At 69.7% G+C, this 27,669-nt stretch overlaps 3 protein-coding genes across 5 annotated transcripts; 2 read left to right on the forward strand and 1 right to left on the reverse strand.

Moving 5' to 3' along the window:
• The first annotated feature begins 134 nt into the window (after positions 1–134).
• Positions 135–1,059, forward strand: LOC119864615 (translation initiation factor IF-2-like). The gene is made up of 3 exons (XM_038565393.1): positions 135–436; positions 614–898; positions 991–1,059. The coding sequence occupies exons 1-3, from the start codon at positions 269–271 to the stop codon at positions 1,057–1,059; spliced, it is 522 nt and encodes a 173-aa protein (XP_038421321.1). The 5' UTR covers positions 135–268.
• C20H19orf25 (chromosome 20 C19orf25 homolog) lies at positions 754–3,983 on the forward strand. The gene is made up of 3 exons (XM_038567993.1): positions 754–898; positions 1,131–1,262; positions 2,472–3,983. The coding sequence occupies exons 2-3, from the start codon at positions 1,133–1,135 to the stop codon at positions 2,696–2,698; spliced, it is 357 nt and encodes a 118-aa protein (XP_038423921.1). The 5' UTR covers positions 754–898; positions 1,131–1,132; the 3' UTR covers positions 2,699–3,983.
• Positions 3,943–26,071, reverse strand: APC2 (APC regulator of WNT signaling pathway 2). 3 transcript variants are annotated; one of them, XM_038567976.1, is made up of 15 exons: positions 25,967–26,071; positions 20,313–20,471; positions 20,086–20,176; positions 19,781–19,961; positions 18,807–18,915; positions 18,592–18,705; positions 18,230–18,307; positions 17,975–18,073; positions 17,111–17,495; positions 16,740–16,835; positions 14,066–14,205; positions 13,541–13,618; positions 13,218–13,334; positions 12,650–12,864; positions 3,943–11,264 (listed from the first exon to the last, which is right to left on the reverse strand). In XM_038567976.1, exons 1-15 carry the CDS (start codon positions 26,018–26,020, stop codon positions 6,362–6,364), a joined length of 6,819 nt encoding a protein of 2,272 aa, XP_038423904.1. In that variant the 5' UTR covers positions 26,021–26,071; the 3' UTR covers positions 3,943–6,361. The 3 variants fall into 3 exon arrangements, with proteins under 3 accessions (XP_038423904.1, XP_038423903.1, XP_038423905.1); XM_038567975.1 differs by having other exon boundaries at positions 18,592–18,708; XM_038567977.1 differs by lacking the exon at positions 25,967–26,071 and adding an exon at positions 22,815–22,870 and having other exon boundaries at positions 18,592–18,708.
• Positions 26,072–27,669: the final 1,598 nt, after the last annotated feature.

A 27,669-nucleotide genomic window follows, 5' to 3' on the forward strand; every position in this document is an offset into this window, starting at 1 on the left:
AAGTCTGTGGTCTCCTTTGGGGCAGGGGCAGTGCCCCCCCCCACGGCATGGTTGGGGTTCCCGGGTGCCGGCTTGGGGACTGTCTTCTCCCTGACATCAGGCCCTGGAGGACCCAGTGGCCTACAGAGAAGGGGGGCCAGCCCCGATGCCAGAGCCCAGCCGTGGTGGGGGCGGGGGCCAGGGAGACGGTTCCCAGGGCAGCCTGGCCTCTCCCAAGCTCCTGCCCGAGGCTGCGGGGATGGACATGTATTGATCCGTTCATCCATCGATGCACGTCGGCGGCTGTTGTGAATCACACTGCTGCGGCCGTGTGTCCCGGGAGTGCTTGGCCGCCTCCTTCGAGCCTTGGTGGCCTCATCGGTGCGATGGCGCTGCACCTAGCACCTGCTTCAGTAAATGTGTGATCAGGAGAGCAAGCTCGCCCATCCGGCTCACGGTGAGCACCCAGGGCGTGCCTCGGCTCACAGCCTCCCCAACCCAGCCGTGGGGAGGAGGTTTTGGGGACCAGGGGGGCGACGCCGCCGAGCGTCCAGCGCCCCGGCCACCTCCCGGTGACCCGCACGGCCAGCCCGCCTGGCCACGGCAGCACGTGGGTTGTGTCCCCTTTCGGCAGGACGCCGGGAGTGGGTGCTTTGTGACGCGGCGAGGGCAGCCGGGACAGGACCCCGCGCCCACCCCGAGCTCTTCCAGGGACCCCGCAGCCAGCAGCGACTGGACGAGGACCCTTGAGGGCGCGGCCCCTTTAAGGGGGGGCGTGGCCCCGCGGGGAGGAGCGGGCAGGAGCCAGGGGAGGCAGGAAGTGTGCGTCACGTGCCCGGGGCGGGGCTCCGCCGCGACCGGAAGCGGAAGTGGCTCCTCGGCGGCGCCCGCGGTTCTGCTGGCGCGCGGGCGTGAGGAGGTAGGGGCGCTGGAGGCGTTAGCGGGGAAACTGAGGCAGAGGCGGCGCCAGGCGCCGGCCCCCGCTGGCCCCACGATGTCGGTCCTTGGGAGGGCCGGGGGCGGGGCGAGCCCGGGGGGCGGGGCGGGCTTCCCCGGGAACGGGGCTCCGGCGCCGTGTAGGAGTTCGCGGGGCGGGAGGCGGGGCCGGGGGGAGGGGCAGACCCGACAGCGCCCTTTCCTCTCGCCTCCAGAAATGGGCTCCAAGGCCAAGAAGCGCGTGGTGCTGCCCACCCGGCCCGCGCCGCCCGCCGTGGAGCAGATCCTGGAGGACGTGCGGGGCGCGCCCCCCGACGACCCCGTCTTCATCGCGCTGGGCCTGGACGGTAGGAGCGGGGGAGGGGCGGGCCTGGGACCCGGCCCCGGCGGGAGCGGCGGGTCGGTGAAGCCCGGGAATTAGGAGCGACCCTAGTCCGAGCCGGGCTCTCTGCACGCGCGCCTCGGGGGCGCCCGCCGGGCCGCCGACAGTGCCGTCTTCGGGGCGCCCCTGACCTCGGGTCGACGCTTCGAGGGTTCGGGCCCCGGGGGTGGGGGTTAAAGGGGAAAGACGGGGTTCTTGGCTTGCAGCTGCGGGGTGAAGGTGGGGGCGCGGCGGGGGCGGCGGCCCCGCGGGAAGCCTCGTCCACCCCTTGTCCTGGAAGTCGGGGCCCCGGGCGGTGTTGCCAGCGGGCTTTGTGTTCTGCTCTGTGCTGTTCGTTTCTCCGTTCCTTGAACCTTCCCGAAGGCCGCGTTCTGTCCCACAGGCTGCTGCTCAGCCCCCCCACCGGGCACACACTACCCCCGAAAGTGCCCGCCCTGGGGTCACTCTGGTGGAGGAGTGACCGTTAGTCTTGGGGGACCAGAGCTGGGGAGAAAGGCGTTGGGTTTTTTTTTGGGGGGGGGAATGAAATAATAGTAAGAATTTGGTGCTTTGCTCAACGTGTCTGTGTTTCGAGCGTCAAGAGCCCCTGGTATCAGAGCATCTGGAAGGTTCTGTTGGACGGAGCAGCCCCAGGACCACGCCCACCAGCGTTTCCAGGGAGGGGAGACTGAGGCTGGGCTGTGTGAGGACCCACGGAGGGGGAGCTCCTACCTGGACCTCATGTCCTGGCCGCCCTGAGCATCGTGTGGCCTGTGTTCCTTCTTAGTACCAACGCAGGTGATAGGGTGACTTCTCGTCAGGTCCTAGTTTCCGGGCCTGTCCCCAGAGCAGGGAAGCAGGCAGCATGCATCCCGGCAGGTGCTGTTACGGGACGCGGGGTTACCAAGAAACGTGCCGCCTCCCGGACTGTTGGGTTTCACAAGGGTGCATGGCCAGGGAGCAGGTTTAGGGAGGTGCAGTGTGGCATCTGGCCTGGAGAGCCTGGTAGGAGCCCGCCGGCCCTGTGACTCCGTCCGCCGCCCTCTGTGGGTTGGAGGCTGATACACGGGGGCCTGGGGATGCAGGGGCGAGGCTTCTCTGTGATGTGTTTCCTCCAGTTCCCTGCTTTGCTGGGGCGACACATGGTGTCCTCTCCTTGCCTCTGCCTCACCGGTGTGCTGTGTCCTGTCCCCAGACTCCCCGGGCCTCTCCCAGCGGGCAGAGGACACGGAGGCCCAGCGGGAGCAGCTCTACCAGCAGAGCCGGGCCTACGTGGCCATGAATCAGCGGCTGCAGCAGGCGGGCGACGGGCTGAAGCAGAAGTGTGAGGACCTGTGGCGAGCTGGGGAGGAGCTGGAGCGGGATGTTGGCCAGGTGAAGCAGGTGGCACTGCCGGGAGCCACAGCTGCCTCCTTGGGCTGACTGGTCGGCCTGTGGGCTGAGCACACGCACTGGGCAGGGCGCCCCCGGCTCCCGGACGCCTGACCCGGCTCAGCGGAGACCAGGCCCCCAAGGCCCCGAAGCACCCGGAGACCTGGGGGGACACAGCCTGCGTGGGGGAGACACGTGCACCTGCCTCAGCCCCGCCTGGCCCCCCTGAGGGTCAGGTCTGCAGCATGCGGACACTGCTCCCCCCGGGGCTCGGGAGCCCACACTGGACGTCCCCAGGCTCCCCAGTCCCCCAGAGCCAGGCCGTCCGTGCGCCTTTCCCTGCCCCTGACGACCCTGCTTGCCCCATCGCCCCGGCCCCCTGGGCTGGTGGGACCCACTCTGCGGTCTGTGCGCGTATCCGCCTGAACTGCAGGGCCCCGAGGTTCCGGAGGGGCCAGATGTGAGACGGGGCCTCTGGTGGGAGCCTCTCCCGGGGGCCCTGGGCACCCTGATCCAAGGCCCGGGTGCTCCCCCAGGGCCGGGTAACGGGGTGTGGAACCGACCTAGGTGCTGTGGGGCTCTGTCACCTGTGGTCCTGTGAGGACAAGCTCACCCGTTTCCCACGTGAGCCCTTGCTGGCTGCCCCCCACTCTGTGGGGGCATGTGGGGCCATGGAACAGGAGTGGCTCTTGAAAAGGGCTTTTCTCACCAGAAGACCAACTTTGGGAAGACCAGAGCCGCAGGGACTGCAAGAGGCATTGCAGAAGCCAGGCTGCTCGCCGGGGACCCCCAAGCCCCCCCCCCGCCTCCCCACCTGCCCCTGCACAGCGCCTCCATGAGCTTCTCCTCTCCAGGGGTCCCCAGGGGCTCTGAAGCTGTCCCCAGGGCCTGGCACCATGACCCAAGCATCCCAGAGGTGTTTCTCTGAATAAGCTGAGCCTGCTTTAGCCTGAAAGACTCCGAAAACTGGAAACCAGAACGTGGTCTCCGGGGACACAGTGTACAGAGAACACAGGCCTGGCGCCCGTGAGGGCAGTGGACACCGAGGCCGCCCCGTCCAGGGCCCATTGCACACCCTGACCCCACTGCTGCCAGTTCACCTGTGGTGCTGGTGCCTCCCCCCTCCCTGCTTGGGCCCTGCGTGACTGCGGGGTGCTGTCTCCTCTCTGGGGCCCGGGGCCCCCCCAGAGGACTTTTGGGAGCGGGTCAGAGTTTGAAGCCGGGCTCCCCAGGTGGAGGTCCCTCCCGGCCCCTGGCCCGCCCTCAGCCCTGGAGTCAGAGCCGGGGCGGCAGGGCGCGATTTGACAGCTGTTGTTTATTAAAGGTGCGTGCGAGACGCCTGGGTCTGCGGCTTCCTCCCACCAGCGGCCGTGTGGTCAGTGGGGGGTGGGGCTGTATTTACACGTGTCTCGTGGTGCTGCAGAGACCGGCCAGAGACGCATGGGGACGGGCCCAGGCCACCAGGCTCAGGCCGGGTGACAGGTGGGAGCAGCGGGGATGAGGTAATGCCGCGCCAGTGGGTGGCCCCAAGGTCCACACCCGGCTAGTGGTGCCTCCGTCCGGCCTGGGGCCCAAAGTCACAGGCTTGGGGTGCCGGGCGTTCCCCTCGGCCTTGCTCCAGGAGCGCTCCAGAGGCACCTGGCTCCTTCACGGTCCCCCGGCAGGTGGCTGCGTTGGTCCTTTGGTCCTGAGACCTTAGGCCTCCTGCTCCCGACTCAGGTTGATTGTCCGGTAACCACCGCTTGCCACGGCCTCCAGAAAGCTCGTCCTGGGGCGTCTGCTGCCCGCCCGGGCTGGATGATGAGGTGTGGCTGTGCCCCCCGCGGCGGGGGGTGGGAAAGGCAAAAGTGGCTGCTGGGCATGGACGGGGCGGGCTCCGAGTGCCGGCCGCGGTGGGGAGCTGCCCTGCGGCTCTCCCGGTGGAGAGGACGCCCGGGGCTGACCAGAGGCAGGCGGGAGGCGGCAGCGACGGAGGGTCCCGCAGCACAGGTCCTTCCTCGGGCATGGTGGTCGCTCCGCTCGCCCAAGAGGTAGCTCTGGGAGTTCTCCCCACGGCCCACGTGGGGAAACCGAGGCACGGAGCGGCAAAAGCACTGCCCAGGGTCTCACAGTGCACGGGTGCTCGAAGCCCTGGGCCCTGGCTGGGCGAGCCGGCGGTGGGGGGCCTGTCCTGTGGAGACGGGGCGGGGTGTCTGGGAGCCCCCAGGCCCAGGAAGGGGCTTGGAGGACCCCCGGTCCCAGCCCTTTAGGCTGCAGTGGGGACGGGGTTCTGGCGGCTTCTGAGGAGTGTCCGAGACAGCCCGTGTGTCCAAGGGGGGCTGCGGCCGGGTCATGCTGGCTCAGCCACCCTGCCTCCTGCCCGTGGGCCCTCCGGCCGGCCCTGGCTCCTGTCGCAGGGGACGGGGTGTGGCGAGGGGCGCATGATGCAGCGGGCACAGCAGGTCGGCGGGGTGTGGGATGGCTGGGCGCCGGGCTTCCCCGAGGATGCTCAGCCGCAGGAAACACCGGTGCGCGGGGCCGGGGGCCTTCCTCCGTGGGCTCCGGGCTGGGAGAGGCGCCCCTGCGAGGCTGTCCCGGCAGCCCCGCGCTCGGAGCAGCTTCTCCCCGAGCCTCCACAGGAAAGAGGTCGTCGGCTCTTTCTGCAGGAGGCGCCCTTGGGGCTGAGGCTGGACGCACGCACACCCGCGGTCCCCCAGCAGGCTGGCGGGGAGGCTCGGGGCTCACCGTCCCTCCGTCTGTCCGCCCCCCCGGGGCAGCACCACCAGCACCCAGTGGCCAGCGACCCCCGAGGCCGGCTCTGACCTGGCGCAGAGCCCATTGCTTCCTGCGTTGGAATGAGGATGGAATCGAAAGGTGGTGCAGTAGCCTTCGGGGCCCCCCACAGGCTCCCCCCAACCCCTGGGCACGCTCACAGCTCTGGGTCCCGCACCCCCACGCCCTCCCAGAGGGTCTCCCTGTGAAGTGCCAGGGCCTCCTTCCCGTGGTCCCCACCCGCCTCCAGGGCGCCCTCCCCGGTGGGCAGCTGTCCTGTCCCCCTGGCAGGGCCTCCGTCTACACCACAGTGGCTCCGTGTCCGCGCACCGGCCTCCCTGCTCTTCGGGCCGCTGGGACAGCCCGCTCCGTGCGCTCTGCACCCGCTGGGCGGCGCTGCGCTGCGTGGGGCAGGGGCTGCCGTGGGGCTCAGCCGCTCCCCGCCCCCACGCTCCCAGCTGGGGCTGGCAAGGCAAACAAACTGGCAAAGCCATCATTAACCAATTACCGGGCCTCCCAAATTACAGGCCTCGTCCCCGCGTAGGCCGGGACAGATGCGAGGCCCCCAGCTGCAGGCGCGCGCTCCCCGGGCCACCTTCCGCAGCCCTGTCCCCCACCCGGGGCAGGCTGTCCCCTCCCCGCCGCTCCTGAGAGGGGAGGGGCCTGCTGAGGCTGGGCCCCTGGAGCGCTGCTGGCGCGGCCCAGGCTGGGAGGGTGGTCTCTGCGTAGGGGTCGCCGTGTGCTCCGGGCTGGGACCCGAGGTGCAGTCGGCAGCCCCCTCCCTCCTGAGCCCCCGCAGCATGGAAGCAAGCGTCTGTGCGTGAGATGTGAGGCCAATTCAGGCTGCAGTGGGGCTCCGGGAGCAGGAGCTCTGCTGGGTGGATGGACCCTGGGCACCCCCCTCCCGGCAGCCAGACCAGCCCTTGGCCTGGAGAGGATGTTCTAGAAGGCCGGCCCCGGCCACTATTCCAGGAGGCTGGCAGGGGCAGCGGTGGGGGCTTTCTCTGCAGCCAAGTCAGTGGTGGCTGACACCATGGGGCTGGGCACGTAGTTGAAGGGGGGCACACGGGCCGAGCGGCTGGGGGAGCCGTGCCGGCTGGCGGGAAAGCCCCCCGCAGCCACCCCCAGGCCTTCGTGGATGAAGGGAACAGAGGTGGGCGCCTTGGTGGGACCAGGCCCGTCCACATCACTGCCCAGGAGGGCGGTGGGGCCGCTGACCGGGGCCTGGGGGGGGCCCCTGCTTTCCAGGCTCGGGGACGTGCTGGAGTTGGTCTTCGTGGCAGCGAAGTCCTCTGTCTGGACCACCGCGTCGCTGGTCTTGCGCTGCGGGGGGCCGCCGGGGCCCTCCTCGGGCGGGGCGCCCATCAGTGGCAGGGCGGTGGCGGGCAGCGTGCTCCGCAGGATGTGTGGGACGTCCTCGTCCCGGATGCGACGCCACGTGGTGCCCGGCGCCGCCACCCTTGGCAGTGGCCGCGCCTCCCCATCGCTGCTGCGGCGGGCGGCGTCGGCTGCGGGCCCTGGGGGGGCGGCGTCCGGCCTGCGGGCCACGCTGATGTGCGGCAGGGAGGCGTACCGCTTGACCGTCTCGGGCCGCGCGGCCGGCGTGCGCACGGGCAGGCGGGACGGGCTCTCGGAGCTGGGGCGCCGGGCGGGCCGCTCGCCGGGAGCGGGCCTGGCCGCGGGGGTCGGCTCGGGGACGGGCACCTGCCGGGGGGCTGCCCGCAGCTCGTCGCAGCGCGAGGAGCAGAGGAAGACGGCAGGCAGCGCAGGGCGACCGCGCCGGGGGGAGCCGCCCTGGGCGGCGGGGGTCGCAGCCTCGGGCGTGGACAGTTCGGACCGGCGGCGGCGCAGCAGGCCCGGTGACTCCTTGATAAAGGTCAGCTGCCGCCGGAAGCCCGAGCGGTCGGAGGACTCGCTGCCGCTGGAGCGCGCGGACGCCACGCGCACCAGGCCCAGACGGGCCCCCCGCGCGCCGGGGCTTCCCTCGGCTCCCGCCCGGCCCCTGGGGCCCGGCTCCGGGGCTGCCCTGGCCAGCGGCGGTGGCCCCCGCCGGGCCGGCCTCTGCATGAAGGGGATCCGCACCGGTGACTTCTGCGTCTTGTGCTGCTTGGACAGCAGGGCCCGCGTGGGCGTCTGGGGCACCAGGGATGCCCCCGGGCCGGGTAGGGGTCCCAGGGCCTGGGGGCCCGGGGGCGGCCTCCTCGTGGGCGGCTGGGAGGCCGGGGAGGCGGGGGAGGAGCCGGAGGAGGGGGCCTTGGCCAGGCGGGCGGGCGGCGTGGTGCTCCTCTGCGGAGGGCTCAGCGCCGCCAGCTCCGAGATCTTGCCCGGCCGGTGCAGGCTCCGGGACCGCTGCTGCCCGGGGCTCGGGGTGTTGGCAGGCGCTGCGGGCTGCGCGGGACTCGGGGGGCCCATCTTCCTCAGGGCCGCGCGGGTGCCGGGGGCGCCTTTGGGCTGGGCCCGGGGGGCCGCGCTGGGCATATAGATCACGGTCCGGCCCCGGAGCACGGCCGGCACCCTGCACGCGGGCTTCTGCGCGCCCCGCAGCTTCTCGGGGCCGCTCGTGCCGCGCTGCGCCACCGCAGGGTCCCGCTTCTCCGGCCTCGCCGCCTGGCCCGCCTGGCCCCCCGCCTGCAGCCGCCGGCCCTTCCTGGGCAGGGTGGAGGCCCCCGACAGCCCCGACTCGGACGGGCCGGAGTCAGACCCGGACGAGGCCTCGGGGGTGGCCGCCGCGGCCGCCTGGTGCAGCCACGTGACGATGGAGTTGGCGCCCTCCTGGATGGCGCGCCACTCGACGCTGTCGAGGTCGGAGGCGTGGTCCGAGCCCGCGGCCTCGTCCCGCTCGCGGGGCCCCTCCGCCGGCCGCCTGTCTGGCTGGGCGGCCTGGGGCTTGCGGCGCCGCGGGGCTGACGCCTGGAGCCGGCGCCGGGGCACCGCGGAACCGACGCAGCGGCGCAGCGGCCCCGACTCGGCCCGCGGGCTCCGGAGGCCGTCGCTCGCGCCCGCAGCGCCGGGGGCCTTGGTGACAGCGGCCTTGGGAGCTCGGGCCCGGGCGGGCGGGTGCGCAGGGGGGTCGGGCTCGCTGAGGGAACTGGCGGAGGAGCTCAGGGAGTAGCAGGGCGGGGTCTCGTCGGCGATGAGGCTGGGCTGCACGCGGGGGGCCTCCGCGGGCTGGGGCGCGGCCTGCACCCCCTTCCTGCCAGCCGGGGGCTCTCTCTTCACGGCCCGGGGGATGGCGGACGGTCGCCGCGGGGGTGCCACGGCCACGGGTGGATCCTCGTCGGAGTCGTCGTAGAAGCAGTACACGGCCTCCTCGGTGGGCGTCGTGAGGCACAGAGACTGCAGCGCCCCGTCCCCTCGGTCCCCTCGGTCCCCTCGCGCCGGGCTGGGGCGGCCGCTGTACTGCTCAGTGCAGGCGCTCGCCGGCCGGCGAAGGGGCAGCTCCAGCCCCACCCGGCTGCGGCCCGTGCCCCACGCCCTGTGCCTGTGCCCGGTGGCCTGCCTGGGGGGGGCCTCCCGGCCGGCGGGCTTATGTCTGTCCGGCTCCTGGGGAGGCGCCTGCAGCGTCTCGTCGCTAAGTGAGGTGGCACTGGAGAAAGTGACGGGCGTGCCCTCGGCGGAGTCGTCCACCCGGGCGGGGGCGGGCACCAGCATGTAGACGGGCACGGGCAGCGCGCGGCGGCCGGGCACCAGCGCCGAGGCCACCTTGCGGAGCCGGGCGGGCACCGCCGCCCCCAGGCACTCACGCAGCAGCTCCAGCTCCTGGTCGCCGGCCGCCGGCCCCTCAAGGCAGCCGCCGGCCTCGTCCCGCCGCCGGTGCCCAGCAAAGTGCAGGCCGGGGCCGCCGCCGCCGCCGCCGCCGCCCCCGCGCTCAGGGCAGGCGGGGGGCAGCAGCCGCAGTTCCACGTCCTTCTGCACGTAGTGCTCGTGCAGGGCCAGCGCGCTGAGGCTGGAAGCGCACGAGAAGTTCTCGTCCGGCTTCTCCACCGTGAAGCGCACGCTCCCGGCGTCCAGCTCCGACGGAAGCCGGCAGCGCTCGCGGCGGTCCGCGATGTCCAGGAAGCGCTTCACGTAGCTCTCCCACTGCAAGCTGAACTGGGTGCTCTCGCGCTCGCCGGGGGGCACCGGGGCCAGCGGCGGCGTCTTGCTACGGCTGGGTGGCATGGTCTGCCCGGGGCTGTCGGGCAGCTCGCTGGGGCTGACCGTGCCGCTGCCCAGCCCACTGCACGGGTCGCTGGCCACAGAGCTGGCGATGGACGGGCTCTCGAAACTGCTCAGGGAGCTCACCGAGCTGCAGCGGCTCAGCACCAGCGGCGTTTCCTGCACGCAGTTCTCCGAGGAGCTGGACGGCGTGGTGTCCTCAACGCCCAGGCCGCGGCCCCGCTGGGGGGTGGGGATGGCCACGGGCAGGGAGGCGGCCCCAGGCCCAAGCCAGGCCCCGTCCAGGTCTGCCTTGCTGGGTCCCGCCTCCTCTAGCCCCTCCAGGGAGGAGTCACTGTCCAGGTCCCCGGCCTCGCTAGGGCCTGGGCGGCCGGCCGAGGACAGCGAGGACAGGGAGCTGCAGCGGGACAGGCAGAGTGGCACCGCCTCTGCCGCCAGCTTCTCCGGCACCTTGCTCAGACCCTCTGCGGGCAGCCAGGCCTCCTTCCGGGCTCCGGGGGCCATGGACCCCATGGCGGCCCTGGGGTTGCCCTCGAAGAGCGGGACGTGCTGGTAGGTGGGCGACAGCTTGATGGTGCGCACACAGGCGTCGGCAGCAGAGCTGTCCCGGGACGCTGGCTCCTTGCCGCCTGGCAGATGGAGGTCGAGCCGGCTGGGCCGCGCCTGGCTGCACGGGGACCCCTCCCGGTGCTCCGCCAGCACGGCCAGCGGGCAGGGCCGAGTGTGCTCACGGGGACAGCGTCCGTCACCGGTGCTGCCGCTGTTGAGACTGTCGTTGGAGAGGCTGGCCTGGGCGGCCTTGAGCCGCAGCAGCGGGTGGGCACGGCCGCTGGCCTCCTGCCGCCTGCCCTCGGGCCGCCGGCAAGGGGAGCAGGACTGGGCACGGCCCTCGCGTGGTGCCTCCTGCCCGGGGTCCCCAGAGCTGAGGCTGAAGCTGTCATCAGACGAGGTGTGCAGGGCTGAGATGTCCTCCACCAGCCGGTCGATCCGTGCCACTGCCAGCGCCAGCTTGGCCTTGGCCCTGGCCGCCACTGCCACCTCCCCGCCGGTCTCCTTCTCTGCCTCCGGGCCACCACGGCGGGCCGGAGGGGCGCGGGCCAGCGCCTGCCCCTGCAGGAAGGGGCTCCCCAGGAAGAGGGACAGCACGGCGGGGCTGGCAGGCTCCGCGGTGGCGGCGGCGGTGGCCAGGGAGGGCGCCTCGTCGTCGTCGAAGCAGCCCGAGTCTGAGGCGTAGTCCCGGGCCAGCCCGTCCAGGTGCCGCAGGGGCGGCAGGGGCTTCTTGGAGGCGGCCTCAGCGTCGGCCTCGGCCTCGGCCTCGGGCAGGCCCTGCTTCTCCAGGTGGTCGAGCGCCTGTGCCAGGCGCCGCGTGTCCAGCTCGGCCTCCAGCGCCCGCTGCTTCCTCACGTACAGGCTGGGAGCGCAGGCACCGGGGGACACGGCCGTGGTGGTGATCTGGTACTTGGCAGGCCGGTGGGCCAGCAGGTTGCGCAGTGCGGCGGCGCTGCCCATGGCGATCATCTTGTGCTTGGAGTGCACCAGGTTGCGCAGCATGCCCACGGCCCCCAGGTCCCACAGCAGCTCCTGATCGCGCGGGCTGCGGGCGGACAGGTTCCAGAGCGTGCCGCAGGCGTTGCTCACGATGGTCAGGCTGTGGGACGTCAGGTGCTGGAGCAGCGTCTGTAGGCAGTTATGGTCCCGGAGCACCTGTCTGCGGGCGCAGGGGTGGGGGGCGAGGGGTATCAGGCCGTGCCAGGGCACTGCCCCTCCGTGCCTGCTGGGACGGGGCCAGACTTAGCAAACACAAAGAAGGTGCTAAGGTGGGCAGCCTGGGTGGCCCAGTGGTTTAGCACCGCCTTCAGCCCAGGGCCTGATCCTGGGGACCCGGGATCAAGTCCCGCATCGGGATCCCTGCGTGGAGCCTGCTTCTCCCTCTGCCTGTGTCTCTGCCTCTCTCTCTGTGTCTCTCATGAATGAATAAATAAATAAAATCTGGATCCCTGGGTGGCGCAGCGGTTTGGCGCCTGCCTTTGGCCCAGGGCGCGATCCTGGAGACCCGGGATTGAATCCCACGTCAGGCTCCCGGTGCATGGAGCCTGCTTCTCCCTCTTCCTGTGTCTCTGCCTCTCTCTCTCTCTCTGTGACTATCATAAACAAATAAAATTTAAAAAAAAAAAAAAAAAAAGAATAAATAAATAAAATCTTAAAAAAAATTTTTTTTAAAAGGTGCTAAGGTAACTCTGATTTTCAGAAGATGAGTAAATATTGAGTAAAATATGTATATTAAAATAATGAATTAGTAATGCTTTCTCTTAATGCAGAATTGACCTACATGTGTTGTGATAATTTGGGATATACTTATATTAAAAGTAAGTTTTACTGTTTTTTAAAAAAGGCTGAGTATTGCTAATTAGGATTATTTAGCAAGTAAGTGTTTCATTGATTTTAATTAAAAAAAATCTTGGGCAGCCCGGGTGGCTCAGCGGTTTAGCGCCACCTTCAGCCCAGGGCATGATCCTGGGGACCCGGGACCGTGTCCCACATCGGGCTCCCTGCACGGAGCCTGCTTCTCCGCCTGTCTCTCTCTCTTTGTCTCTCTTAAATAAATAAAATATTAAAAAAAAAATCTTTAGCACAAGTATACCCCTTGCAATATTTGAAATATACTTACACTAAAAATAAACGTTAATGTATTTTCCTACATCAAAAGCATTACTGTTATCTAATAAGTAGTACTTGATTTTGATAAAGAATGAGTACTTTTTAATACCATTTAGTAAAAAGTATAATAAAAGAGTATTATGAATGGTATTTAGAAATACCAATACATATTTTTATTTTAATAATTTAGTTTCTGATTTAGTATAAGTATAACCCCACACAAAATCTGGGATATACTCACACTAAAATAATTTAGTCCTTCGGGACCGATCGGGAGCATCCAATCACAGCACACACCAAGGCTTGTCCTGGGTTCACAGCCGAGTGGGCCCTGCCGTCCACAGCCCCACACTGCGCCCGGGCGTCCACCTTCCCCCAGGGGCGCCCCCGCCCCGCCCCCCCGCACTTCATGGCCGTGGGGCGGGACGGGCCGACCTGTAGTCCTCCCGCGTGGCGATGAGGCTGGACACGTTGCGCAGGATGCCGCCGCCGCTCTCGATGATGGCCAGGGAGTTGCTCTGGCACTTGTAGGTCAGCGTGCTCACCAGGAAGCCCAGCGCGCCGTCCACCTGGCAGATGGCCGCCTTGTTCTCCGTGCTGTGTGCTGACAGGTTCCACAGGGCGCTGAGCACGCTCTTCAGGGTGGACTCCTGGGCACAGAGGGCGGGAGGGGTCACCGGGTGGGGGGGGCGGCCGGCCCCGCCCAGGTGTGGACAAGGAGCCGCCGGGACAGGCACCCAAGACGTTTTCGGTGAAAGTAAAACATAAGCCGGCGGCCGGCGCGGGGCCTTAGGGGCGTAGGGCTGGAGTCCCGGGTGCGGGCACCGGTGCGCAGCGCGCCGCCGGGCTTGACCCCCGAGATGGGCCGCTCGCCCCTGCCGCACCTCCCTGCCCCGCGGTCAGCACTGGGCGGCCCGGCCGCTGCCTCTTCCCGGGCCTGGGCTGAGTGCCCCCGCCCCCATCCCCATCCCCATCCCTGTCCCCGTCCCCAGCCGGCACCCACCTTGGAGGCTCGCAGGACGCACTGCATCAGGGCGGTCATGCTCCCGACCTCCCTCAGCACCTTCTTGCTGTTGATGTCCGCCCGCCAGGACAGGTTGCGCAGGATGCTGGACACCACCTGGGCGGGGCGCACAAGGGGCAAGGTGGGCCTGGGGCCCGCACCCCCTCCTCAAGCCCTGCCCCAGGCGGGGCAGCGGAGACGCTGGAGGGGACGCCCCTCCGGGAGGCCCGCCGCAGCCAGGGGAGGGGGCCGTCGCGGGCAGGGAGGCTCAGGCAGCGGGACTCCCCGCCGCTCTCCCCGTGCCGGGCCCACCCACCCGGTACCTGGTGCAGCTCCTCGCTCTCGGAAGCCAGCTGGGCCACGATGGCCTCCATGCAGCCCCGGCGGGCACACAGGGTGGCCTGTTGGTGTCACAGCAGAGTGTCACGCCGGGCGGGGTGGGGCGGGGCCGTGAGGGAGGCCACCTGCACCCCAGGGTCCCCACTTTGCTAACTGAGCATCTACCCTGCCAGGGCTTGAGCCTGGCCCGCCCTCCCTGCCGCGTGCTACGGGGTGGGGAAACCAAGGCCCAGACCAGCACGGACACCCACCCCCCGGCCCAGAGGGGCCCAGAGGCCCCTTCTCTGCAGGGTGGGCCCCAGGGCAGCCAACGGGTGGTGGGCTGGCGGACGGCATCCGGACAGACGGCAGCCCCCTGGGTGCCACCAGCCCTCCTGGGCCTCAGTCTACCCGCCCACAAGTCCGGGACAACTGTCTCCACCTCAGCGCTGCTTCAAGGCGGGCGGAGGTGCAGGCAGAGGTGGAGGGAGGCTCAGACCCGGGGAGCGCGACCTGCCCGCCCCACGCACCTTGTTGGCCACGTCGCCGAAGGTGAGGTTGGTGAGGGTCATGCCGGCGTATCGGCGCAGGGCGAGGTTGAGCGGGTCCCGCGTCATCTTGTGCATCTCGTAATCCACTTGCAGCAGCTCGGCCACGGCCTGCAGCCCACCTGCGGGGTGACATGGGGGGGGGGGCTGTTCCCTCTGCCTGGAACACTCCCCCTGCTACTTGCCCGGGTGCTGGGCTCCTCCCAGCTCCAGTCGCTTGGTCAGGGAAGCCCCCCGAGTCCCACACAGGGTCCCCTGCAGGCCCTGAGACCACGGCCCCCAGGCAGGGTCGGGCTGGCTCATGCTCCGCAGCTACGTGGGGGATTGTTGGCCACAGGGAAAGGAATCCGGGGAGGTAGGCAGCGGGAAGGGAAGGGAAGGGGAGGGGAGGGAGGGGAGGGGAGGGGAGGGAAGGGAAGGGAAGGGGCAACGCGAGCACGAGAAGCCCTGCCTCCGTCTTCCCAGAGCAAAGATGACGGAGCCCATTCCAGCGTCCCCACGGCAGGGCTGATGTCCAGCACCCTCTGGGGAAGAGGTTAGCAGCACGCGGCCTGGAAGCTTCCAAAGTAAACCTGCCACATGTCCGGGCAGCACGGTTCACAGCAGCCAGAAACAACCCAAACGTCCACTGGGGGGACATGGACGGAGAGGGGGACACGATGGGTCCGTCCACGTGCAACATTCCTCAGCCACAGAAAGGCGGGAAGCCCGGACACCTGCCCCACGCGGACAGACCCCGAGGACGCCGGGCTCAGGGAGGTGACCCAGACCCAGAAGGACGCCTCCTGCAGGACCCCACTCCCAGGAGGTCCCCAGAGGAGGCCCGTCCACAGAGACAGAGAGGAGGTGGTGGGAGCTGGGGGCAGAGTGGGGTGCGGGGGCTCCGTGTGGGTAGATGGAAGGTTCTGGAGATGGGGGGGTGGGTGCGCGGCAGGGTGAGGGTGCTCCGTGCCCCGAGCTGTGCGCCTAGAGACGGTCAAGATGCCAAATCTTTCACTTTATTCTACCACAATAAAATTTTTTTTTAAAAAGGAGGCTCCAGGGATCCCTGGGTGGCTCAGCGGTTTAAGCACCTGCCTTCAGCCCGGGGCGTGATCTTGGAGTCCCGGGATCGAGTCCCACGTCAGGCTCCCTGCATGGAGCCTGCTTCTCCCTCTGCCTGTGTCTCTGCCTCTCTCTCCCTCTCTCTGTGTATCTCATGAATAAATAAATAAAATCTTTAAAAAAAAAAAAAAAGGAGGCTCCACACCTAGCGTGAGGCTTGAACGCACGACCTTCAGATCAAGGGTCACACACTCTAGTGACTGAGCCGGCCAGGTGCCCGTCAAGCGCCCCGAAAAATCCTTAATGTAAAAGTTTAAGTTATTTTGGGGGATGTTTCCAAGGTCTTTAATGCTCCCGAACGTGGAAGCCCCGCTGCTGGAGACCCACAGGAAGGACCCAGACAAGGGCGGGGGCCGTGCTGTGAACTCGGCCGCGGGGCTCTCGCTGGGCTAAGGGACCCCCGCGAGGCCGCCGTATGCTCCGCACGTTTCTGAGGCCCCCAGAGAGATTCTGTTCCTGTGGGTGACGGCCGTCCGTAGGCACCCCGCTGGGCATGCGCAGGAAGAAGCCCTTGACCCCAGATCGTGCAGCCCAGCGGCCCCCGGGCAGGAGTGTCTGGGAGAGCCCGCGGAGCCCACGGCCCGGAGGAGGGAGTGGGAAAGGCACATGACATCTCGTGTCCTTATCAAAACAGTTGGGGCTGTGGGGACCTCGGAGGAGGGTCTCAGGACTCTCGGGGGCCCCAGGGCCCTGGGGCCCCACTTTGAGAACCAGCGTCATACGAAGTCGTATCTGTTCCTGCCACAAATGTTCAAGCTCAGTGCACACCGAGGTCCTCCTCTCCTGCCTGGGGACGTGCGGCCCGGGGCACGCGACGCTCCGCGTCTGGACTGCCTTCTGGGGCGCGGCGTGCAGGGAGCAGACGGACCTCCTCCCCCCCGCGCCCGACGACAGGAGGACTTAAAAGGGCGGATAATATGCCGCCGCCTGTGCCCGCCGCCTGTGCCCGCCGCCTGTGCCCGCCGCCTTACTACCGCACCCGCGGCTTCCAGGTTTGGGTTTTATCTGCATTGCTTGCTTCCTTGTTTTCTGTGTCTTCCTTTGTAAACCCAGCCAGAGGGCAGATTCCTAGCTGGGGGCGAGGGCGGGGGGGGGGGGGGTTCAACAGTGTGCACACCCGAAGTGCCCGCGGGAGCCAAGTGCCCTCCAGAAGCGCTGCAGCGGGGTGCTCTCCCCGGGGGGGGCGGGGGGGGCCGCCTGCCCTCCGCTGCCCTGACCACCTGCCGGGTGAGCAGAGCCCTCGTCCCGTCATCACCAGAGTGAAGCTGAGCATAGTGAGCTTTGACCTCTGCTGCTGCCGTCCTCCGTTTGGGTTACTTCCCTACGGAAGGGGGTATAGTGCCTGCAGTGCCCCCAACCCCAGATTTCACACGGTGGAGCCCCCACCGCCGCACGACCCGGTGGCTCCGGTTCCAAGAATTAAGCTGGATCTTTCACCTTTGCTCTCAGCTTCCTGGGCAAAGCCTCGTCCCCGGCGTCTGTGCCCCGGCAGCCCGGTGGCTAAGAGCTGGCGGGAGGAGAGGCCAGCCCTCGGGGCGGCGCGGGCACTCACCCAGCTCGTTCATGGCACGGCGGTACTCCTCGTCGAAGGACAGCTTCATCACGGCGCAGGTGGCCTGGCAGATCTGAGGCTCGATGGGGACGGGGGCTGTGGGCCAGGGCGCAGGTCAGGGCCCTGCGGCTCCGGGGGGAGTGGGGGCCCCCCACCCTTCCCCACCCTGCCCCACCCACGCCTGCCAGGCCCCAGAGCAGGGCTGCTGCGCCCGCCGCAAAGGGAGAAGGGAGGGGAGGCAGCGCCTGCGGCTCAGTACCCTGGGCCGCGCTTTTGTCGTGTTAACTCTGCCACTGGCCGCAGAAGCCAGGCGCCCCAACTCTGCAGCCCGCCGGGACGGTCCCCAGAAGGCCCGGCGCGCCCCTGCTCACCGCCACCCGCGCCCCCGTCCGCGGCGTCCCGGGCCTGCAGCCAGTCCCAGCAGGTCTCACAGTAGGCGCGGATCTGCTCCAGCACGTGCAGGACGCGCATCTCCTTGCGCGCCAGGCCCTGGTCCGGCTGCGAGAAGACGATGTTGTGCAGCGCCGCGTTGGCCCGCATGCGCGCGTCCTTGGCCCCCGGCGCCCCGGGGGCTCCGTTGCGACCCCCCGCGCCAGCCTCGGCGCCGTGCAGGATCTGCAGCAGCAGCGGCAGGCACCCCGAGCGGCGCATAGCCACGCAGCTCTCCGGGGAGCTGGACATCGCCAGCAGGGTGCGCGCCGTGTCCTCCTGGTCCCGCGTCGCCAGCATGGACAGCAGCCAGAAGACCACCTCAACCTGCGGGGCGGGGCATGGAGCGAAGGTGGGGAACCCCGCCGGGCTCTCGGGGTGGGCCAGGGGCAGCCCCGGACCCCGGGGTGGGGGGCGCCCAAGCACAGCGAGGCTGGTGGCCCCAGCCCAGGAGGCTCACCCGCTCACCCCCGCCCCCTTCGCCCTGCAGCCCCCTGGGGACGTGCCCCCAGGTCAGGAGGGCCGAATGCCCACCTTGTGGTCCCTTGCTGGTGACCTCCTAGTCTAAGGCTGGCGTGTCCACCCATCACACAGCACAGCTCTCCCCACCCACCTTACAGGGCCCCAGACCACATGCTGGCCCTGCCGACCCTTCCACCCCTGGGGACACTAGGGAGATGGAGGAGAGAGGGGCCCCGCATCCGACAGACACGCAGGACCCATTCCCCATGCACCTCAACCCCGCTTGCCCCCCCACACCTCTCAGCCCACCCACCTGGCCCCCACAAACCGGGATGCCCCCTCACCTTGCTGTTGCCCGGCTGAGGGACACCATCCTCAGGGTGCGTGGGGACCTCAGTGTCTGGGTCCTCGTCCACCGGCACTGACTTCGCCGCCAGCAGGGCCTGTGCGGACAGCGCCAGGTGTGAGGGTTCAGCTGGGGTGCACCCCACTGAGCGCCCATGACGATGTGGGTGGGGGCTGCGGGCCCACCCTGGCACCCTGGCCGGGGCCCTGGGGGCCTCCCCACTGCCAAGCCCCGTGGCCACCCCCCCCAGTACCTGGGGCTCGGTCTGCTGCACCCGGTCCTGCGCCGACAGCAGCTCCTGATCGATCTGCTCCAGGCGCGAAGCTCGTATCTGAGCCCAGAGAAAGGTGCACGTCGGGCTGGCAGCCCGCCACGTCCGACCCCCGCGCGCCCGCCCCCACCCGCGCTCAACCCCGCCGCGTTCCGCCTCTGCCCACAGCCCGGACCCACCCGTGGTCCAACCCCAACCCACCCGGCCTGGCCCCGGTCTCGGCCTCTGCCCTCCAGCCCCTCCTGCGAAGGGCCCTCGCTCTAGCTGTGCCCCGAGCCCGCCCGCCCCACGGCACCCGCGGGGTAATGCCCGCGCGCACCTGCCCGGCCCGCCCACCGCCTCACCTGCGCGCGCTGCACCATCTCGTCCGAGGTGCCGAAGCGCTCCTCCATCAGCGAGCGGATGTGCTGGGCCTCGAACTCCAGCTGCTGCCGGATCAGGTCCATCTGCATCGAGAACTGCTGGGAGGGGGCACGGGCCGCGGTGAGGGTGCGCCGGGCCCGGCCCCCCGCCCCCCTCCATCCCCCCTCCGCCCCCCATCCCCCGCCCCCCCGCTCACCGTCTCCACGTGCGGGAGCTCGTCCAGGCGCTTGGACAGGCCCTGCAGCTGCGAGTAATACCACAGCTTCTCCTTCTCCTCCTTCTCGATCTCGTTCAGCAGGAAACACCTGGGGGGGCAGGTCGGTGGGCGCAGGCTCGCAGAAGGGGGGACGCGGGGCGTGCGGTCCTCGGGATGGTGGGGTCGCCGCCCGGCAGCCGCGGCCCTGGCTCCAGGACTGGGGCGGGCACAGGACCCGCGGGGGCGGCCGTGCACCTCTCCCCGTCCCGCACCTGCTCAGGCCCCTCTAGCCTGCAGACCAAGGCTGCTCCAGGCCCAGCGGTGGCCCCCTTAGCCCCGTGGGAGACACCGCTAGTCCCGTTTTACGCAGCCCCACCATTACGCTCTTTTCTCTTTATTTTTATTTTTATTTTTTTTCTCTTTTCTCTTTAAATTAAAACTTATTGACTTTAAAGACGTTTGCCTGGTACCTATAATGACAGGGCGGAAGTGTGAGGCTGGGAGGGGTTAGGACACTGGCCCGAGGTCCCACAGCCCAGCGCGGACCTGACCCCGCGCTGCTGCTGAGCCGCCGCATCCGACCCCATGAGACCTGCTAGGCTGCGCGGGGCGCCCAGACCCTGCTCTCCTCGGCTGGCCACGGGCCCCTCACCCCACAAAGGCTGCCTTGAGTCCTCCTGGCCCCAGTCCTGACCCTGGCAACGGGCACAGCCCTGTCCCTGCAGAGGCCGGCATACTGGGGACCCTTGGGGACATCTCCCGGGAGCTTCCCTCTTTGCCAGGAACGCCCCCTCCCCTTTGTCCTCGGGAGGGCCACTGGACCGCGGGCACCGCACAGGCAGCGACTCAATGGGGCGGGCCACACGCCGTGGGCCAAGCCGTGGGCCAATCGGGGCTCAGAGACGGCTGGGGGCGGGGCCGCGCGGGGAGGCGCTCGGCCAGCTCCGGGCCACCTGCCACCTGCCGACTCTCACCGTTCGCGGTCCAGCTCCTCCAGCAGTCGGATGGTAGCCCGGCCCAGCTCCCCGAAGCTGTCCTTGGAGGGCCCCGAGCCGTGGACGGGACTTCCTTCAGGAGTCCGGGCGGTGGGCTCCGGGTCCAGGGCCGGGGTGTGGAACTTGAGGTTGTACAGGCTGGTGATGTCCATCTGCAGGGCTGCAGGGGCGTGGCGGGGAGAGGGCAAGGTCAGTGGCCCCCTGCCCCTCCTCCCCCCAGCTCCCTGGGGGGCAGGCTGGGGAGCGCCCCAGCGTGTGACGGGGCCCCCAGCGGGGCTGCTCACCTTTCAGCTGCTCCAGCACCTCGGTCTGCCCCAGGGACACCAGCACTCCGGCCTCCTGCTCCAGCTTGCCTTGTAGGTGCTTGAGGACCTCCTGAAGCGGGGGGCAAACAGCGGCCCCAGCATCAGCCGGCCGCCCCGGGCGCCGCCACCCTGGGATGCCGCGGCCTGGCCTGCTGGCCTCCGGCCCTGTCCCCGGAACCCGTGTCCTCCCGCCGCCCCGCCCGCACCTTCATGCCGGATGTCTCCGTCTCCAGCTTGGACAGGTGGCTGGAATTGTCCCGCAGCTCCTGCCTCAGGTGACTGTTCTCTGCCTTCAAGGCCTCCACCTGCCGCACCAGCTGCTCGTAGGGTGCCACGGAGCTCGCCATCCTCAGCTCCTGCAGCGCCTGCGGCCACAGGTCAGAAGACTCACCCGAGGGGTGCCAGCCCTCCGGCCAGTCCTGGGGGCTGGGGGCGGATCCCGGCAGGAACGCGTAGCGGACCGCGGCCGGGGTGGCCCAGCAGACACGCCACGAGGCCAACGGGGCGAGAGGCGGGCAGAGCCGTGGGACGGAGGTCCAGACGCGGCCCAGACGCGCAGCTGACCGGCACACGCACGTGAGCGTCCGCACTGTGGGCTCCCGACCCGGGCTGACAGCGAGCCCCCCCCCCAGCGCAGCTGCCGGAGGGTAGGCGACAGACCACCAGCTCGCCCCACCAACGGGCAAGAAAAATGCTGCGACGGCTGACAACGCATCAGAGAGCGGTGGCCCGGCCGCTGGTGGGACCCCCACGGCTGGGCGGACAGGCCCACTGCCGTCCCCCGGGGCCCCAAAACCTGGAGGCCCTGCCCCACCCCGTCCACCAGCAGCTGGAGCCGAGCGGCTACCCGCCTGGCCCGGCTGCCCTGGCCTCGGCCCCCATCCCCGGGCACCGCCAGCGCCGCCGCCGCTTTGTGTGTGGCTGTCCTTTCTCGCTCGGGCCCTGCCCCCCGCGTGTCCAGCGGGCTGGCGGCTCCTCCCCCGCGAGGCCCTGCCCAGAGCTGCCCCCTCCTCCCCGCCCCCTTCCCTCTTTGTTCCCTTCCCAGCAGCACTCGCCCCCTCCCTCCGCCTTTGTCTGAGGCGCACCAATGGCAGCCCATCCTCCCGTCCTTCCCCGAGCCCCCTCCCCACGTCGGCCGCCGAGGTGCTGGCTCCCCGCCCCCTGCCACCTGGCCACCTGCATCCACTTGCTCCTTCACTGTCCTCCTCGGCCTCGGCCACGCCCCACAGCACCCGCCCCGCCGCCCCCCCCCCCCCGGGGTCAGCAAGGGCGCGGGGCCTGCAGTAGGGGTGCGGGGCTGGGGTCGGGCCATCTGCACCATCGGGAGGACCTACTGTACGCCTGACCCTGACGTCCTGGCACCTGGGGACCTCCGCAAGGCCGCACTCAGAGGAAGAAACTGAGGCCAGGGTGCCAGACGAGGCATGACAGGGACCCAGGAGTCCCGGCGGCGCTTCCTGGCCTCTGCGGGGCCTCGTTCGCCATCGCCATTGGAGGCGAGAAAGACTCGCTGCGCGGCCCCTCCAGGCGGACAGAGGGTCACGCATGGGAGTGGCCACGCAGCAGCCGGGCAGCCGGGACAGGCAGAAGGGGTGGGAGGGTGTCAGGTAGGGGAGGCCAGCTGCCTCGGCCGCAGCCTTTGCCTCCCGCCCCAAGGCTCAGTCGGGGGTCCCCGGGCTGGAACTGGGGGTGCCTGCAGCAGGACCCCTGGGTCCTGGCTGAAGCCAACGAGGCCTGCCGATCCCTGCCCCCTGCCCCGGGCCTGAGCCCCACCCGGGGCTGGACACCCCACCACCATAAGGGCACCCCGTTCCCTTATGCCTTCTTAGGGGTTCCGGGCTGGGCTTGGGATACCTTCACTCCACCTGCATCTGGTGGTCACTCCTGCATCGTCATCAGCCCGAGCTCGGCAGCAGGCCTACCCACCAGGCGCCGGTCATCCCGGCCCCAGTCCCCACCTCCACGCTCCCACTGGCCCCTCCCTCCCCCAGCTCCCCTCCCCCATGCATGGTCAGAAGGAACCTCTGAAAGTCACTGGTAGACTCCCTCCAACCCCTGCTCCCATACTTCCCATGGCTCCCCAGTGCCCTCAAGACCACCTGGTGGCCACACAGCAGCGCTCTTCCACCAGGCCTCTGCAAGTGCGGGCTTGCACCCGGACCACCTTTCCCTACTCCTGCCATCCCATTCCCAGCTTCCTCCAGGCAGCCCTCCGGCCTACCCCTCACCCCCTGATTGCACCGGGGGACTCTGGGGAGCCTCCCTGAGAGATTTCCATTGCAGAAAGGAAAGCATCCATAGCTGGGGGCTGGTCTGATTGAGGCGTGAGTGGCCACATTCCAGGGCGGGTTGGCACAGATGTGGCCCAAAGGGGCCCCTCCTTCAACCCACACCCTTTACAGAGAGGGAAACTGAGGTCCAGGGAGGGAGGTGTAGGTGTAGGACTACCCCCAAGCACGCAGCAGGCCTGCCTGCGGACCGTGGGACATCCCAGTGTTGAACCCTGAGTGGGTGTGCGCGTGGGTCCGCGAGCGGCCATGCAGGCGCTCACCTCCCTGGTCCTCAGTTTCCCTCCTGGCTCCACCCTGGAGACACGGAGGCTCGGGAGGATGCGCCCGAGGGGGACGGAGACCCCCAGCGGAGCGAGGACGCGCCCCCGCCCCGCCCCCCGCCCCCGCCCCGCCCCGCCGAAGCGCGGCTTACTGTACCTCCCTGGGCTGCGCTGGCGGGGCCGCGGGGCGGGGGCTCCGGTGCCGGCGGCGCGGGCGGAGGGCTGCGGGGCGGACAAAGCCCGGTCCCGGCCTGGCCAGGCGGCGCCGCCGCTCCCGAGCTGGGCGAGACCACCGCGAGCGGGGGAGGATGCGGGATGCGGGATGCGGGCGCGGCGGCCAATGGCGGCGCGGGAAGACGGGCTGGTGCCATGGCAACAGCCAATGGGGGCCCGGGGCGGGGACCGGCGGCGGCAGCGGGACGTCGGGCCTCGGGCGGGTTCAGGGACTGCGTGTGCCGGGGAGGGGGAGGGGGAGGTGACCCCCCCTCCCGGGAAGGGGGCGCCCCGAGGTATACGACGCGGGGGCCCCCACCCGCTCCAGGGTAGAGCGGTCGTGGGAGCCCCGGAGGCTGGATCCGGAGCCTCTGAGAGCGGACATCGTCCGGGATGTTACATCAGAATTGGGGGGGCAGTCCAGCCCCTCCCCACAGATCAGCGGGGCCTGGGGCAGACGGGGGAGGGCGGGCAGGGCTGAGGATGGCGGCTGGACCCCACCCCCCACCCCCGCCACCAGGGAGGGGCACTGCCGGCTCCACGGAGTCCCCTGGGGGAAGGGCGGCCCTGCTGAGGGGCACCTGGGACCCCGGCCGTCCTCGCTGTCCCCCTGGCAGGGCTTCTCCGTGGGCACCTGCCGGGACGCCTGGCCATCCCCCCGGTCGCTTGGTCTCTTTCAGTCTCTGTGTCCCTGTTTCTCTCATCACACCCCTCTCTCATCCTCCCAGCAGGTGAGGCAGAGGACGGAGGGGCCTGGGGTCCTGGGGTCCGGGCAGTCTCCGGTCCTCCAAGGGTCCCCAGAGCCAGAATTCTGCAGCCGCGACCAGACCTTACTGCCTCAGGCCCACGCGTGCCCGGAGGGCGTAGGTTAGGGGCCCTGCCTCTGCCTTTCCTGGCAGGGAGGCCTGGGCACACTGTCTGCCCCAGGAGCCCATGTCCCCCCACCGGGGACGGGGCTGCAGCCTTAGCACGGGAGGGCTGGTGCAAGGAAGCCCAGGACGGGCCACCAAGGGCGCCGAGGGCACGGGGGCCACACTGCTTGCGGCGGGGTTCACTGCAGGGGGTCCCGGGTGCCCGCCAGGGGCTGGTGATGCTGGGGGCCCCAACCGCACACAGGCCTGGCCGTCCTGGGCCTCCGGAGCCAGGCCCGGCAGCCCCCAGCCTGTGGGACTTGAGGACGGGGTGCAACGGGCAAGGGGGCTCCTTCTGGAAGCTGGCAAGGCCGGACAGAGAGACGGACACGAGCACTTGGCCCTCTTGAGGACGAATACGAGTTGGCCCAGGAAGCGAGGAGGGGAAAGGCACTGCAGGCTCGGGGAACAGCATGTGCACTTCGGGACGTGAGACCAATGCCCTCGGGGGCTGCGGGTGTCCGGTGGGGCTGCTTCAGGTCCTGCCGGGGTTTAGAGCAGCGGCCGTCCCCTGGAGGGGTCCTGGGCGGAGCTGGCCAGCTGGAGTGGGGGTGGGGAAAGGGCAGAGCCCTGGGCCCCAGCTTCAGCTCTACCTGGACGCGCCTACGTGACCTTGGCCATCTCTCTCTCTGGCCTCAGTTTCCTGTTTTGGTGGCTGGGAGGCGGGCAGGAGAATCCTTGCCCGCATGGAACTGAGTCTGTCCTCCCCTCCCCGGGGTCAGACGCCACTCGTCCCCAGGCCCCTCTTGGCCCGAGTCTCAGGGTAGTCCAGTGGCCGGCCTCGTCCTCACACGCTCGGCCGGAGCCAGGGGCCACCCTGCCCAGTGCTCTGGGCTTCCCCCTCCGTGGGGCCTGCGGCGCTGGGACCCCAGACAAGATGCCTCTGGAACGTCCTATCTCTGACGCCCCTGCCCCTCCTCCTCCTCGAGAGTCCCTGACCCTGCAATTCTTGAGCCACAGACTCAGGCATCACGGGGAATTCGAGCACCAGAGAAGCCTGGGAAACCCCGCGGCAGCCCCGGACCCCAGCCCCAGGCTCTGGGCGGTGGTGGTGGTGGTGGAAGACACGGCCCATCCCACGTGCAGTTCCCAGGCCTAGTGGGGGGGCCTTCCCAGGGGCCCAGCCTGGGATCCTCTGCACCCCCTGCCGCGGCTGGGCTCTCAAGGGCAAAGGTGAATCATGGGGCCTCGGTCCCCTTCGTCACCCTGAGGCCGCCCCTGCCCCCACCCCCATCCCAGCCTCTGGCCCCAGGGTCGCTCTCTGAGGCCCTGGAGTCTTCAGAGCCTGACCTCAGCGTCAATTCCCACGTGACGCCCCGCCCTTCCTGCTGACCCTGGGCTGTGCTAGGGGCTGGGGTAGAACGCGGGGCGTCCCCCTCGGGGCTGGGGTGGGGCGGAAGGAGGCAGGAAGGCTGCGGGCTGTCAGGCACCAGAGGTGGGGCGCAGGCTGCGTGACGGAGCAGGGCCCAGGCAGGCGGGGAAGGACTGGCCCTGGAGACGGGGGAGCGGCGGGGCCGTGTCCCCGAAACCCGACGGGCGGTGGGCCGCCTGATTGGGTTCTGGGCCTCAGTTTCCCCGGGCGGGGCGGGGCGGGGCGGGGGAGCGAGCGTGCCGTCAGCACCGCGGACAGCTCCCCGCCGGCCTCCAGGCCGGGCCTCCGGGGGCGCGTCCGGCCGCCCCGGCTCCTGCCCCGCTGGACGCGTGACCTTGGCCTCCGCGCGGCGCCCCGGCCTCAGTTTCCTCTGTCGGGCCGCCGGCTTCGGAACGCCTGCGGAGGCCGGCGGGGCGCCCAGCCGGTGGGACGCGGATTCGCAACCTCAGCCTCGGCGAACGTCGGGGTCGGCCCGCCGCTGGAGCCCAGGGGGGAAACTGAGGCCAGAAGAGGTGCAGGGCGTGGCCCGACCCTGGCCGCGCGTGCGGGGCGGTCCCCGTCGCAGTCCCACCGCCCCAGCTGCTCTGGGTGTCGGCGCAATGGGGAGGGGTTCGGGGGACCCCGGAGCCGGGAGCCGGGCCCGCGAGGCCGCGCGTGCGCACGCCGGGGTGGGGGTTCGCTGCGGCGCGGGGGAGGGGCGCCCAGCCCCTGGCAGCCGGGGGCAGTCTCCCTGGCGACGGTCTCCACGGCGACTGCGCGAGCCCCCAGACCCATCGCGCCCCGTGCGCGTGCGGGGCGCCCCCCACGCCCTACCTGGTCCCCGAAGAAGGCCGAGTGCAGCAGGCTCAGCAGCCCCCAGAGCCCCATGGAGCCGCGGCCGCCCCGACCCGCCGCGCCCCGCCCTCGGCCGCCGGGGAGGGGGAGGCACGGCCGGGACGCCGTGCGCCTGCGCCGAGGGCCTGCGGGGCGGGCTGGCTCCGCGGGGCGGGCGGGGCCCGGGGCCGGGGGCGCTCAGCCGGGCTGGGAACGCGGAGCGCGGGGTCCCGAGGAGGCTGCGGCTGTGGGGCGGGGCCGGCGCGGGGCCGGAGGGCTCGTAGGGCCGCACAGCCACCCGCAGGCCGCCCCCGCACCAACGCCGACCAAGCCGCGCCTGTGCCGGGCCCCGTGCGAGAGCCGCCGAAGCCCCGCTCGTGGGAGACGGACGCGGGGGAGGGGAAGGCCAGGCCGGCCCCGGAATCAGCGGAGGCGGGGGGGGGGCTCAACGGACCCGACCCGACCGCCAGCGCCCGGGCACGAGGAAGCCAGCGCGCAGGGAGGGCGGGAGGCTGGGGCGCCGTGCGCGGGCTCCCGCGGACCTGGAGGGCTCGGCGCTCCCGGCGCCCCCCGGCGGCAGCGGGCAGGACGGGGCGGGGGGCGCCGCGCTGGTCGCGGAGGGAAGGGGGCGCGAGAACCGCTCCTGCGACAGCAAAGCTCGAGCCGCAAGAGGAGGGGGCGCGGCCTTGGCCCCGCGAGCAGGTAGACGAACCGGGGCTGGGGACGCGGGCGGAGGGCGCGCGGGGGGCGCGGCGGGCCGGGCCTGGTGGGACACTCGGGGACTCCAGGCAGTATTCTGGGGCCCCCGCCTTGAGGGGGTGAACACCTACTTACTTCAAATTAAGGGACGGGTGAGAAACAGAGTGGTCAGAGCCGGGGCAGGCTCGAAGGCGGCTGGCCCACTGGGCGCGGCCTCCGAGGTGGGGATGGCCAGCAGGGTGGGAGCCTCCGCTCTGGGAACGGAGGGGGCTGCAGCCCGGTGGAACCGGCCCTGAGGGCCATTCAGAGGGGCACAAAGGCAGTGGTGTGGCCGGGAGGCCCGAAGGGAGGTTCCCGGGGACCCTGCCCCACAGCCCGCCTAGAGGGCCTGTGCCCGCTGGCTGTGCACCTCCCTCTGAGGACACATTCCTTTTGCTGGGAACACTAATATGGGTTGTCCCCAAACACACATAATATAAATTCAAACTGCAGAAAATTAAGAACAGTAACCACTGACCTCTCCCACCTTGAGGCCAAGGTGGCCTGTGTTGGCCATGCTGGAAGCTTCCAGGGAGGCCCCCAAAGACGGCGACACCAACGCTTCATTCAACACCAGAAACTGGCTAAATGAAGCTCCCGTGGACTTGGGTTGTGCTACGAAAGCTTTATTTGCGAACACACCCAGCACCGACCCTGTTGGGTTGGCACCCCGCCACTCCCACGCCCCCCAAGGGGGAGAGCCTCAGACACCTGCCTGCACCGGTCTCTAGTCCTGCACACGGACCTGGTGGCTCAAAACGGTCTCCTGTGCATGGCTTTTCACGCTTGGAGCAAAAAACTTTCCAGAGAAGGCGCATGTTCACCCTGGGATTTTTGTCCTCCTTGCCAATCTTGTGTAGAAAACATTTGGGCAAGCCCAGGTGGCTCAGCTGTTTAGTGCCACCTTCGGCCTGGGCGTGATCCTGGGGACCTGAGATCGAGTCCCACATGGGGCTCCCTGTGAG

The sequence above is a fragment of the Canis lupus genome, chromosome 20 (assembly GCF_011100685.1).
Source record: "Canis lupus familiaris isolate Mischka breed German Shepherd chromosome 20, alternate assembly UU_Cfam_GSD_1.0, whole genome shotgun sequence".
Taxonomy (NCBI): domain Eukaryota; kingdom Metazoa; phylum Chordata; class Mammalia; order Carnivora; family Canidae; genus Canis; species Canis lupus.

What these genes read in the sequence shown, in the direction of transcription:
- LOC119864615 (XM_038565393.1), top strand. Translation starts at nt 269, where the DNA reads ATGCACGTCGGCGGCTGTTGTGAATCACACTGCTGCGGCCGTGTGTCC. An exon ending in GCTCGCCCATCCGGCTCACG is followed by an intron (nt 437 to 613) that starts GTGAGCACCCAG and finishes CCCTTTCGGCAG; the next exon opens with GACGCCGGGAGTGGGTGCTT. An exon ending in TGGCGCGCGGGCGTGAGGAG is followed by an intron (nt 899 to 990) that starts GTAGGGGCGCTG and finishes GGTCCTTGGGAG; the next exon opens with GGCCGGGGGCGGGGCGAGCC.
- C20H19orf25 (XM_038567993.1), top strand. Translation starts at nt 1,133, where the DNA reads ATGGGCTCCAAGGCCAAGAAGCGCGTGGTGCTGCCCACCCGGCCCGCG. An exon ending in CATCGCGCTGGGCCTGGACG is followed by an intron (nt 1,263 to 2,471) that starts GTAGGAGCGGGG and finishes TCCTGTCCCCAG; the next exon opens with ACTCCCCGGGCCTCTCCCAG.
- APC2 (XM_038567975.1), bottom strand. Translation starts at nt 26,020, where the DNA reads ATGGGGCTCTGGGGGCTGCTGAGCCTGCTGCACTCGGCCTTCTTCGGG. An exon ending in GAGGAGCTGGACCGCGAACG is followed by an intron (nt 18,916 to 19,780) that starts GTGAGAGTCGGC and finishes CTGCCCCCCCAG; the next exon opens with GTGTTTCCTGCTGAACGAGA. An exon ending in AGATGGTGCAGCGCGCGCAG is followed by an intron (nt 18,308 to 18,591) that starts GTGAGGCGGTGG and finishes CTCTGGGCTCAG; the next exon opens with ATACGAGCTTCGCGCCTGGA.